This window comes from Corvus moneduloides, chromosome 16 (genome assembly GCF_009650955.1).
Source record: "Corvus moneduloides isolate bCorMon1 chromosome 16, bCorMon1.pri, whole genome shotgun sequence".
NCBI lineage: Eukaryota > Metazoa > Chordata > Aves > Passeriformes > Corvidae > Corvus > Corvus moneduloides.
Window position 1 is genome coordinate 11,017,749 of NC_045491.1, and position 12,260 is coordinate 11,030,008.

General features: G+C 37.4%; 1 protein-coding gene across 4 annotated transcripts in view; it reads left to right on the plus strand.

Moving 5' to 3' along the window:
* Nucleotides 1–8,116, plus strand: part of MRTFB (myocardin related transcription factor B) — a 71,990-nt gene extending 63,874 nt beyond the window's left edge. For all 4 annotated transcript variants that reach the window (XM_032126330.1, XM_032126333.1, XM_032126331.1 and 1 more), the window contains 2 exons: nucleotides 969–1,029; nucleotides 2,734–8,116. In XM_032126330.1, coding sequence (XP_031982221.1) covers nucleotides 969–1,029; nucleotides 2,734–3,272 — 600 coding nt within the window. In that variant the 3' untranslated portion in view covers nucleotides 3,273–8,116. The remainder of the gene's footprint in view (nucleotides 1–968; nucleotides 1,030–2,733) is intronic.
* Nucleotides 8,117–12,260: the final 4,144 nt, after the last annotated feature.

Below are 12,260 nucleotides of genomic sequence, written 5' to 3' on the forward strand. Positions count from 1 at the left end.
CTTGGTGAGTAATCCTGTGTAGTGCTTTGCCAGTTTACCTTGGTAAGGGTAAAAGTTCTTTGTATCGGAAGAAATTTGTAAACAAAACTAATGAGTATCCCTAACTTCATGCACTTCAGAACTATCCCAAAAGATAAAACCTTATAGCCCCTAGTGTTGGTTGGGTTTTTGTGGTGGCAGATCTCAGGCAGAGCTATGGCTGTCTGATGCCATTTCCCGTGTTCTTGGCGTGTGTGGGACATCCCCATAGTGAGGGCACACAGATTTGTCTTAGGTCACTCTATCACTACCAGTTAGACAGGGGCTCCCCACTAGATCTCCTGATGAAAAATCACTTCCCATCTCTGGAGTATAAGCGATGGTTTAAAACACTTCTTGAGACCTTCATGGAAGTCTCCACTTTTTCTAGACTTGTTTTTGAATGAGTAGGTTTGGGGGGGGTTGTTACCTTTTGCTTAAGGTTCAGATATTTAGGGGATGGCCATTTAAAACAGAGACAAACAGTTCCTGAAAGCTTACTCCCTTTAAAAAATAAAAGAACATAAATCTACAAATTGGGAAAAAACGCCAAAGATACCTAATAAAATGCATCTTACATGATGGCCATTCACAGGCTATCTCTGAGAGAAAGTAGAGCAGGGTTTGCAACCACCAAAGTGCTGCAGTTACTATTACCCATACAAAACGGGGCCAGTAACTCCCCTTCTGATCCCGAGCTTTCTGCACCTCTCTCCTAGGTTACCTCCATGAAATCTTTGTCATGCTTTCTCCCTGTTCCTTTGTACTGAAAACAACCACAGGGATTGCAAATGTCTCTCCAGAGTATCTGTTTTATAGATGGACTATTTCATATTAAGCATTTTAATCTTGATCATAGGTTAGTACATACCGTTGAGAGAAATTAGAAACAATGAGCATAGGAAAAAATACTACATGAAAGAGAATAACCCTGTTCTCCTGCACTACAGATTTCCAGTGCACACAGTCAGCAGATGGATGATCTTTTTGATATTCTCATCAAGAGTGGAGGTAAGCTCATTGACAGCTGTGTGATGTAGAGATTTAAAACCTGGTAATAAAAACTCACTGCTATAATCAAATGAGAATTCTTTTAGGAACAGTTAGAAGCTATCCAGCCTGAATGAAGCTAAATATCTGAAAGTTTGCATAGTTCCTTATTAAAGAAAATATTTACCAAAAACACATACAGTCAACCTGCTGTGGAACTTCACTGCTTGCAAATTAGCTCAGGCAGACCTTTGCAATAATCTCTACAGCATTCAAATGATTAAAATAACACCTTAGGTTAGCACAGACATACTTTATCGAAATTGGAAAAGTTGAGCAAGTCCATATAATGTTTACTGAAATTATACAAAGAACATAATAAGGTAAGAGTTAAAGCATGTTGATACTAAAGTTTCATTAAATATAACCATGTGTTATCAACCATAAACATCAAAGATACATTACTGGGAAAAGTATGTATGAGCTACATAGAGACATTAATGAATAACAACTTCATGTCAGTTAAAATAAGGGAGCTATCAGAAAGGCACTGAAATAACTAAAGTAATACACAGAGTAGCTCAGCAGTAAAAGAAGGAGGCTTTCAGGCATAATGAGGCTTAGTAGACTAAGAAGCCATTACCATACTGGGAAAGGTTGTGGTGCCAAGCAATTCAATTAACAGAATGGTTTGTAACTACTGTCGTATAAGGATCTTGACAGTAGTGAATGCCAGTGCAGAAGTGACTGGGTGTAGGCTACTGGAAGACTTTAGCCTTATTCTATACATCAGAGTATTTTTTCCTTTCTCAAAGCAAATTGCAAGGTCAGCTGCAGAAAATGTGAGTAGACAGTGACAATCTGAGATAAGTAACTTGTGTAGTCAAGAACTCAAGCTAAATTAATGATCATCTTTATGAAAAAAAAACAAAGTAAAGCGTTCAGAGCTCTTGCACTTAATGTAAGTAAGCTCTGCGCTGAAAAATGTTTAGTTTACTAATGTACTTCAGGAGAGTGAGAAGGATGTGGGTTTTTGCTTGGAAAATGAGCACAAAATATGTTGTTGGGTATATTTTTGCTGGTAGGAACATCACTTGTGGTAGAGGATTTATTTGCATATTTGTCTGTCTTATTTTTGGGCTTCATTCACATCTAAGAATAAATTGGAAGTTAGGCTTTAGTTCCCTTTATTGTTACTGCCAGTATCTTATATGGAACTTCTTGACAGAAGTGTAGTTTTAGATTCTAGAATTGGGAATAAATGCTTCTTAATCACATCAGTTCATCTCATGGACTCTTAATTAACCAATATGGGCAGTACTAAACAGGGATGAAACTGAAAATTCGTTTGGGTACTCTTCTCTAGACAAGGAAGTGTGTTGGTTCCATAATTACTCTAGTTACTGAGAAGACCTATAAACATGAAGGAGGTAAAGCTAACGTCTAGAAATATGCTCCTTTTTTCATCAATACTCATAGTACTTGGCTGAACTATCACTGAAAGCAGAAACTCTGGAACTTGTTTTAAAATACTTCGTTGTTCATGGAGGCCTTGCCAGAGTCTGATGTATGCAAGTGTGTGAGTAGAGCAGCAAAGTGACTGTTACTCCACTGAATTCACTGTGGATGGATCTCAAAGTGGGCAAAGAAGGGCTGGAAGTTCTAAGCGTGAGGATATTATGTCATTATCTTTTTGAATTCAACAGTGGGGTTTTTTTATTACAGAGATTTCCCTTCCAATAAAAGAAGAACCATCTCCCATATCTAAAATGAGACCAGTAACAGCCAACATCACTACAATGCCAGTGAATACAGTGATATCCCGTCCACCTCCGCAGATCCAAATGGCCCCTCCTTCTGTGTCCTTAGAACCAACAACCAGCTTGTCTATAAGTTTGGAAAACCAACTTGAAGCCCTCTTGGATGGAACTTTACCATCAGGTAATGAAATTCCTCAACTGACAAGCAGTAATGAGGACAGAGAGTCATTTTCTTTAATTGAAGACCTCCAGAATGATCTGCTTAATCACTCCAGCATTTTAGATCACTCTCATTCACCCATGGAAACATCTGACCCACAGTTTACTACTAATAATTCTTGTCTGTCTCTTGACCTTCCCGATACAAATTTGGACAATATGGAATGGCTGGACATTACAATGCCCAGCTCCTCATCTGGACTCACCCCTCTCAGTTCTGCTGCCCCGAGCGTGTTTTCCACTGACTTTCTAGATCCACAAGATCTACAGTTGCACTGGGATTAAGCTATAGCCAATGAGAACATGACCTGCAAGTCTTTTTACAGCAGAGGTCCATTATTACACCATTCTGATTGCAGTTAACATAAATTAAGACAGTAATGTTTGGAAGAACAAATGCTTGAAGCTAATTCCTTATTGATTTTCAAGTTTACAACAGTGAATCAATCACTTTATGCACCTATCAGTAATGCAGATCAGGGCCCTCTGAAAGCTGTATTTCACAAATCAAGAAAGGATGATTGTACTTAGTGATTAAAAGTACCCCAAGGTAAATGTATCAAAAATATTTAAGAAAGAAGTTATGTCTCTGACTTCGTAATGCTTAAATGAGCAACACGTGACTAAACTTAGAGTGAGATGTCAGTTCTCTGTATTGACCCAGTGAGCAAATGTCTGGGGGAGGGGAGGTATCACTGCACTTCATTGTTCCTGTGGAAAGCCTGAGCCAGGTTCAGAACTAATTGTGAGGGCAAAGGCAAGTAGAAGCACTGGCTGGTTCAGTGAAATTTCATATATCTAGGCTCTTAATTTGTTCAAGTTGTTTTTATATTTTGCTTTTGTGGATTTTAAAACACTTCCCCCATTCTTTAATCATGAGGGAGGAATTTAACTGCATCCAAAGGGATATTAAGTGTAACTGCAAGAAATCCACTGTAGCTATGCCAGGTAATATTGAGAACACTGAATTTTCTATAGCAATGCTCTGGATTTAATAGCTAGGTTTTAATGTGTCTATCAGACAGTTATTTGTATATTCTTTTAACTTTATATAGCTTATTTTTGTGAACAGAGGGGAACACAATGGTCTTCAAACAAGAGATTACTATAATGGAAGTAAATACCCTATTTTGCTTTGTGTTTGAGGACATTTGTTAGATCATTGAATCCAGTATCTCAGCATATTAGAACAGTTTGAGGGAGTAGAAAAGTTTAATTAATAGTGTTGTACACTACAATCCTGCAAGCATCTATGCAAGAATAGTCCCAGTGCTCTCATGATGTTTGTAGGATGAGATCAAGTTGCAGGGGACAGTACTGACAGGACAACCATCATTTCTTAATGAATACTTTGTCTATTGAACAGCTTTGTCTACCACTACATAACATCAGGGAAGCCAACAGAGAAGCTGCTTAGTGAGAATCCTAAACACCAGTATCAGAATGTACTGTTTTGTGATAAGAAGGTATATTGCATATCTGAAACATAATAGCAAAAATTACACTCTTACCTCACAGCACAGCATGTGAATTTTTTTTTTGTTTTAAAACCCTTAGTTGTTGTTTTCAGAGTCTATTATGAAAGCAGTTAGAAAAACAAAAAATTCAAGTAGAATTAATATATTTTGACATTCTATGGTTGTCTCTCAGGTAATAGCTGTTAAATGTTGCCATAGATGATGGAGGCTGATAATCAAGCACAAAACTGGAATTTCCTTTTAGGGAATTCCTAAATTAAGATAAAAGGAAACAGTCCCCCATTTCCTGAAACAGGGAAACGTGGTATGTTTTCTAGTATGAAAACTATTCTTTCCTCACCAAAAAGTTTCAAAAATAAAGTTTTGTAGGAATGAATGAAAAAATGCCCCGAAGCTTTTGCCTACTATATGTATCAAAGAAATACTGAAAACAGTGAATAGCTGTTAACCACTTAGCAACCTTTACCACATTCTTCAAAAAGGAAAACACAACACAATCATGTTAACACCAAACAAATACTTCTGTCAGAAAATGTTATGGAATTAACTGCAAATTTGCATCTCCACATATAATGCAGTCTGGTTTACTGATACTACAGAACTCCATTGGCTTCAGATAAAATAATGGATTACATCATTGATTCAGGGTTTAAACTGATACCATATGTTAGCATCATATCAATTATAGCGCTTTAAATCATTATGTATCTTCACTAGTTTTACTGGCCAAGAATTACTGTAATATGAAACTAAGTGCAAGAAAACAATCTTTGGAGATTTTCGTTACACACAGTTGAAAGACACAATTCCTTATTCCTTCTTGCTGTGCCTACAATACTTGAGTACAATATTACATGTGGACTGTCTGCCTTAAGCTTTGATGGTATAGGATTTTTCAATAACACTGAACACTTACATTCAACTTTTTGCATTCCTGTTCATCATTCTATCTTGGGAGCTAATACTCTGAGATACTAAGTGCCCTCGGCTGTTACGAGAATAAGAATTAAGGAGTCTTGGTCTGATAAGAATGACTGAATGAAATTTAGTGTTCTGCAGTACTGTTGGTTTATTATGTGTGATACACCAGACATCATACAACATATGTGTGATTAGAGTTATCCCTTTTGACCCTGCCTCCTGATTAAATGAGAGGCAAGTAAATTAATTGTTAGAGGACAAATTAACCTAGAGCAACTGTACTGTCATTTTTGATGTGCATGTAAATAGAGCTTGAAACTGGCAAAGTCATCTTGCTACAAAATTATCCTTATTGGCAGTGTAGAATGTTAATTAACCCATAGGAATCAATGTGCAGAAATAAACCCAAACAGTTGAGATGTCTTGTTATCAGTACAGTATAGCTTTCTACTCTGAACGTCTATTTGAAAAAAAAAAAAAAAAAAATTAAGGGATCATTTTAGTTTCTGAAGTACAAATATTCTAGTGTAGGGAATGTGTGATTACTTTTTTGTACATTTCAGAATTGTGTATTAAACCTTATATAAAATGGTTTGCTTTAGACTTTGTTCTGAAATGTGATATGTTTGCCATAGTTGTATATGCCTGTTTATGGCAGAAATAGGTTTTGCTTAGACTTCTGTGTGTGCATGTTTTACGTGAAAATTTTTGTAGCACAAATACAATACATCTTAGAATTTTAATGATGACTGTGCAGTTTGACTGCACAGAACTGAATCTTTCTCATTAAGAGAACAGTTGCAAAGGAATGCACCGGCACTAAATTTGCCATTTAATGGCTGCAGCATACTAACAGAATGCATCCTATCAAATGTGGTGTTAGTAGGTCCTTCAAAGTAATTAAGAATACCTTTTAATCAGTGTGAAAATCAAAAGTTGGTTGTTTACACATCTAGACACAGAGAGAGCTCAGACAAGTTTTACAAGGCTCATATTACTCAAGAGGAGTCACATCCTGTGTTCAGTAGAGAAATGGAATTTTTTATGCACTTTTAGTGCCATTCAGCATCAGTTACAGCAAGGAAGTTTACAGGCAAAATTTTGTTTAACATTAGAAATAGTTAAAAAGCATAGTCATACTCTCTGAGAATAAAATTAATTTATGGCAGTTGTTTTCCACAGAAATTTTAAGTGTAATCCAGCAATGTGCGCTTGCAGAATCAGACCTCTTTAAAAAGCTGAGGCCACGGCTTTTAGAAATAATGACTACTTAATAGTGACATTTATTTCCCAGGTATTTCTGAATTCACCAGCAGGAGTCATGTTCAGAGAAGATGGTGGTCAAAACAGAAGTGTCAATATTAAACTTTTCTGTTACATAATCTCAAACACTCAGATGCCTCAAAAGTGTAGGCACCATAATTGGAACCCAAGCACAAGCTGCTGAACTATTTTCAAGGCAGAGAAAATGCAATTACAGAATACATTGAACTGGAAGGGCATTATGTAATCAAAACACAGGAGAGCTCACTGATGTAAACAATTATTATTTGGATGGCATCTTAAGTATATTATAAACTTAAAGCAAACTCTATTAAAACTGGAAAAAAAATCTTCCACTTATCTCTAGTAAGTGTTCTGTTTAAACTCTTTGTATTGTGGGTCTATGAAATCACCTTTCAGTGACTTCTAGACCATCCTCCAGAAGGTATTTTATGTGAGATCCGTGGAATTGAGTTACATATAGTATAAATGGCCAATAAAGAGCATCCATTAAAACCTGAAATAATCTTAAATATTCCTTTTATACCAGTTTGCTAGGAATAAAGTGCAAAAAAGTGACACCTACATCATTCTGTAGTGTCCAATACTGAATAGAAAGTCTTTTTAAGTTAAAAGTGCATAAATGTATTTGTAGAAATCTAGCCAAAAAAAGCCATTCTAGCTATGAGAGCAAATTCTCAAAAAAAGCAGGGAATGGTTAATAACTATATAATCACACTATTTTTATAAAAATATACAGCTCAGATACTCAAAAGACAGCCTAAAATAAATTATAATAATATAAAAATTTAAATAGGAACCAAAGCATTGCCATTTATATTGCCAAAGGAGGCACTTTGTATTTTAAAACATAGGAAATTAAGTCCCCAGAAGTGTTATCCATACTTTTTTAAAATTAAGGATGTAGATATTTTCAAAGCTGTTTTTGATGTTTAACAGTACAGATTTTTGTTGTTTGAGAAATTTGTAGTAAGTAATAGCACAGGCTTTTTTTCCAGATAGGATTTTCTTCACAGTACTGCTTGCAGTAGAAATAACGCTAACCCTAGTAGGTGTTTCTCTTCTTATTTTCATAGTCATAATTATGTCTTAGCATCTCATTTTGTGAAAAGAGGAAGATAAACACCTATCTCTGGGGCCCTCTTCATTTAAGCACTACTTTACTAAATGCAAATTATGGCAATCAGGGCGTCAGTTTATGTATTGCCTTTCTAGAAGAAACCATGATGCCTTTGTATTTGCTGTTTGCACCCCTAAAATCAATTCCATATGTTTGAATGCCATATGTTTTGCACATTGTACTGTATATATGTAATGCATACTGTATTTTTATATGTGTACTACATTTATCAAATATTTTGTACATAGTGGCAATATTGTAGCTACTGAGGAAATGTTTGATATTCAGCATTTTTGCTAAGTGTCTCAAATAAAAAAGGAAAACTGCGTTCATTTGTCCGTGGTTACTACTTAAAAGTGAAAAATATCATTTTGACCTTTATGAGTCTGAAACATTTGGCCTATGTTCTAGGTACCTTTCTCACGAAAAGGAGTAAGAATGAATCTGCACTTAGACAAACTCCAAAACAATAATGATTTGTCATCAAAATCAGGGCCAAAATCTGTAAGAAGAGAGATTTCCTGAACCCTCAGAGTTTAGGTTTGGACTTTCATTTTTTTAAGCAATTTTTTGGTAGAGAGTCATTTACTCATAGAATGGCCTGGGTTGAAAGGGACCTTAAAGCTTGTCTTGTTCTCTGCTATGGGCAGGGGCACCTTCCACTATCCCAGGTTGCTCCAAGCCCCTTCCAGCGTGGCGTTGGACATGGCCAGGGATGGGGCAGCCACAGCTTCTCTGGGTGACTCACTCCAGTATCTCACCACCCTCACAGTAAAGAACTTCCTCCTAATAATACCCAATTTCATTTTTAATCTGTTCCCCCTTGTCCTCTTACTACATACCTCTTGTAATGCACTTTAATACATGACTTTCCCAAATTCTTCCAAGGTTTTCAAGATGTGTTGGGTTGTGAGATTTTGTATTTGCGATTTGCATTCTGCTCAGCTGCTAGAACACCTGAAGAATGCATTTCTTCAGGAGAATGAGCTATGAGCTGTTTGCACAAGTTTCTTTTAAGGATGAAGCTGTTCATTTAAATACTTAGTGTTACACTTCCCCTTGTGAAGGCAGACCTGTACTAATCACCCACCGTTTCCTCATTAAAGTCTGTTCTACACTGATGACATCAGAACTTGGCCAAATATTAAAAACCCCATAAAGTAGTAGGTAGCAATTAAGTAAAACTGAACAAATTAAAAATTACTAATAAACACTCTAAATTTCATAAAATACCTCTTCTCTGTGAACTTTAACCATTGTAAAAGTTTGTAGGCTATATGTGCCACAAACTTACCTTCAGCTATTACACACCACACACAAATATTGCAAAATAAGTGCAGCACTTTTTGACCATGTACTTGTGCATTACAGGAATTACAGCTGGAGTATAACAGAGATAAAGCACTTGTTTTGGTACCAACTGGCAATCTGGGGGTTTGATTGTTTTACAATTACAAAGAACATAAACACATAACCCTCCCTCACAAGCTATGTTCATATTACTATTATGATGTAAACACAAAACAAGGCTTGATAAAATTTGAGATTACGCTGAGTGAACTTCTTCCACAGGCTAAACCCTGATTTTCAATGAAACCTCAGTTTATTCAAACATGTTCTACAGATGGCCACGAGCACATTTGTCTTTACTCTGTAGCACATTCAATGCCATTTGCTCCTGCTTATTGGCTTGTTGTATATTGTACAGATGTTGCGAGAAACATTATTTCTTAGAGCATTTGTACAGTCTCAAGCAGGAGATATTTCTTTGATGGCAAAGAAGTTGCATGGATTTCCCCACACCCTGAAGTATAGTCTGCAACCTTACCAAGACATTCCTAACGCAAAATCAAAGTAATGAATTAGAGCTTCTGAGACCCAACAGCCAGGGCTTGGCATTTTTTCCTTCACGTGTTTATCCATAAATGTAACGAGTAACTCTAAGATAAATACTTCCTTTCATGTAAAAAAATTACCTGAAGTTGAGTCTCCAGTCTTCTCTGCAGAAAAAGGACTACAGGGCCACTCTGCCATCCACTGCATCATTCTTGAACCCCCCCCAAGACAAGTGCTGTGGATTAGAAGTTAAAATAGTGAACAGAAACATTCTTTCATACAGCCAAGACAAAGTCAAAGCTCAAATAACTGCAAATGAGGAGCATTCCAGCTACCCCACAGCAAGTCTTTATAAAACTCTGTTGCACCAAATCTGCATATATATGATTGCTCCCCTGTATCTCAGAAAAGTCAGGGAGAGTTGAAAGGCCTGGTTTTGCGCATGAAAAGAGACACCAAAGCCTCTCCTAAAGCAACACCTCCATCTCACATGTGTGAGGCTAATGAAAGAAAGAAAAAAAAAAACAACTGGTGATTATTTATCCATCCAACAAAATCTCCAACAATATCTTTTCAGCAATGGAGTCCTCTAAAGACTTCCCTTTAGAAAAGCCACGTTGTGTTTAAAAGAAGCTTGTGTCAGAAGAGAACAGTGCACGAGGAGGATTCAGCGTGAAGAGGAAGGGCTTTCACATGGAGCTCAAACAAGGGTAAGGGCCAGCATAAAAGACACTCCCAAACAAAAGTACCCAGACACCAAAAGGGCAATTACACTTTTTAAAATCAAGTTTACATTTTTAGTTATAAAAACTATCATGATAAATCAGTTCACCATTAAACAGCGCTTTGTTTAGACAGAAGCAGTTTTTCCAGACACAGTGAGGAAGTTAGAGTAGACAAACCAAATCAAATATTTCTTCTTAATCTAGTTAGAAGATCTTTATGAATTCAAATTGAAGTTTCCATCTCCCCATACAGTTAGGGAAGAACTTGATCAATAGAAGTTGATATGCCATTAAATACTATTCCTGATGCCAAGCAAATACATTTATTAAAATGTAACATATTTGAAGACATAAAACTCATATGAATTCCACCAACAATTCAAACAGCCCTCTCTCTCACCACAAAATTACCTCTCAGCTCACAAGGATCCAAAAACATTAATAAACACAGATGTAAGCTGCACAGGAACTGTGATGACAAGTTAAAACTGGCAAGTATGGCACATAAAAGAGCATATTTTGTAATAAGCAAGTAGGCCAGAAATGGCATGTCATCAAACATGACTGATTAAAATTGAACTCCTTCCAGCTGCCAGCTTGGCAATACTAAGAGTAACTCCTTCTGCCAGGGGAGCTGAGTGGCCCTCTGAGGTCACACCTCTCATAAACATTACAGGTGTGAGAGCTGAGGGAGGTGGCTTCCACTCTTACATATCATCATACTTTGAAATGCTGCAGTGATTACACTGACAAGACAAAAGCAGAATACAACAGTGCTATTCTCACTGCCCAGCTTTCCATAGCCCAGATGAGGGCATATGATGAACAAGACTAGCACATAAATCCCAGCAAGCATTCGGGTTGGCCAGGCCATCAGTTACGCCCACAGGGAGTGGAAAATCAGATCATCTTTGGAGCAGCTTTTCCAAGGTAGCAGCAAACACACTTAGCAAGGGCTGACTATCCAGTAAGGTAATTTAAATTACACACTTCCCACTGCAGGTCAAGCTAATTCAGATCACTCTGTTTAAACACAGGCAGGCATAGAGTTATCACACACAAACTAACAAATCCTAACTTTTAAAGAACTAAAATTTCTTTTCATACAGTCAAGCCATCAAGCATGACTCTCCATAATGAGAGTTCAAAGAATATCCCAAAACAATACATAATTATTTCCCAGCTCGTAGCAGGGTGCTTCAACTAGATAACTTTTGAAGGTCTCTTCCAAGCCAAGCTATTTTCGTTCTGTATCAACTTTTTAATGCACCTGCATTACAACACTACCAAATCAGTAACTCTGATCTCAGCCTTTACAAATGTACCTCTAGTATGTTCACATGCTTCTTCCACAAGGAAACCAAAACCAAACCAAAAGGAACATAGAACTTGGGTGTCCAGCAGCAGTTTCTTGGAGAATTTAAACAGACCTCCACAACGCACATTAAATGAAAAACTAAAAGCTTTATTTTCAGGTCACACTTGTAAAAATCTAGGAGACCCAGTCTGGAAAATAATACATATTTTAGTATCTTTTCTGCGTTTAACAACAGTTGAGTGTTTTGAGGGAACAGCTACCAGGCAGCAAGCGTGCTTAATTTAGTATTTACCATTTAATTATCCCAACGTTTTGCATTTCTGCTTCTCTTCTCGGAGGAGTAAAGTTTTAATCCCGCTTTTTTCCCCCTCTCTAAGCCGTTCTGCCGGTGTGAAGCAGCGCTTCGAGTGCCATCGCCGGGCACCGCACCCTCATAGACCTGGGCCCGACGCGGGCAGAAGGCGCTGCCCTCAGGACGCCGCCGCAGCTGGAGGGGAACCTCCCGGCAGCTCCAAGAGCGGGAGACGAAGAGAGAGCGAGAGCGGGCAGCGGCAGCGAGAGCCGAAACGAGTCGAGGAGGGGGACCGGCAG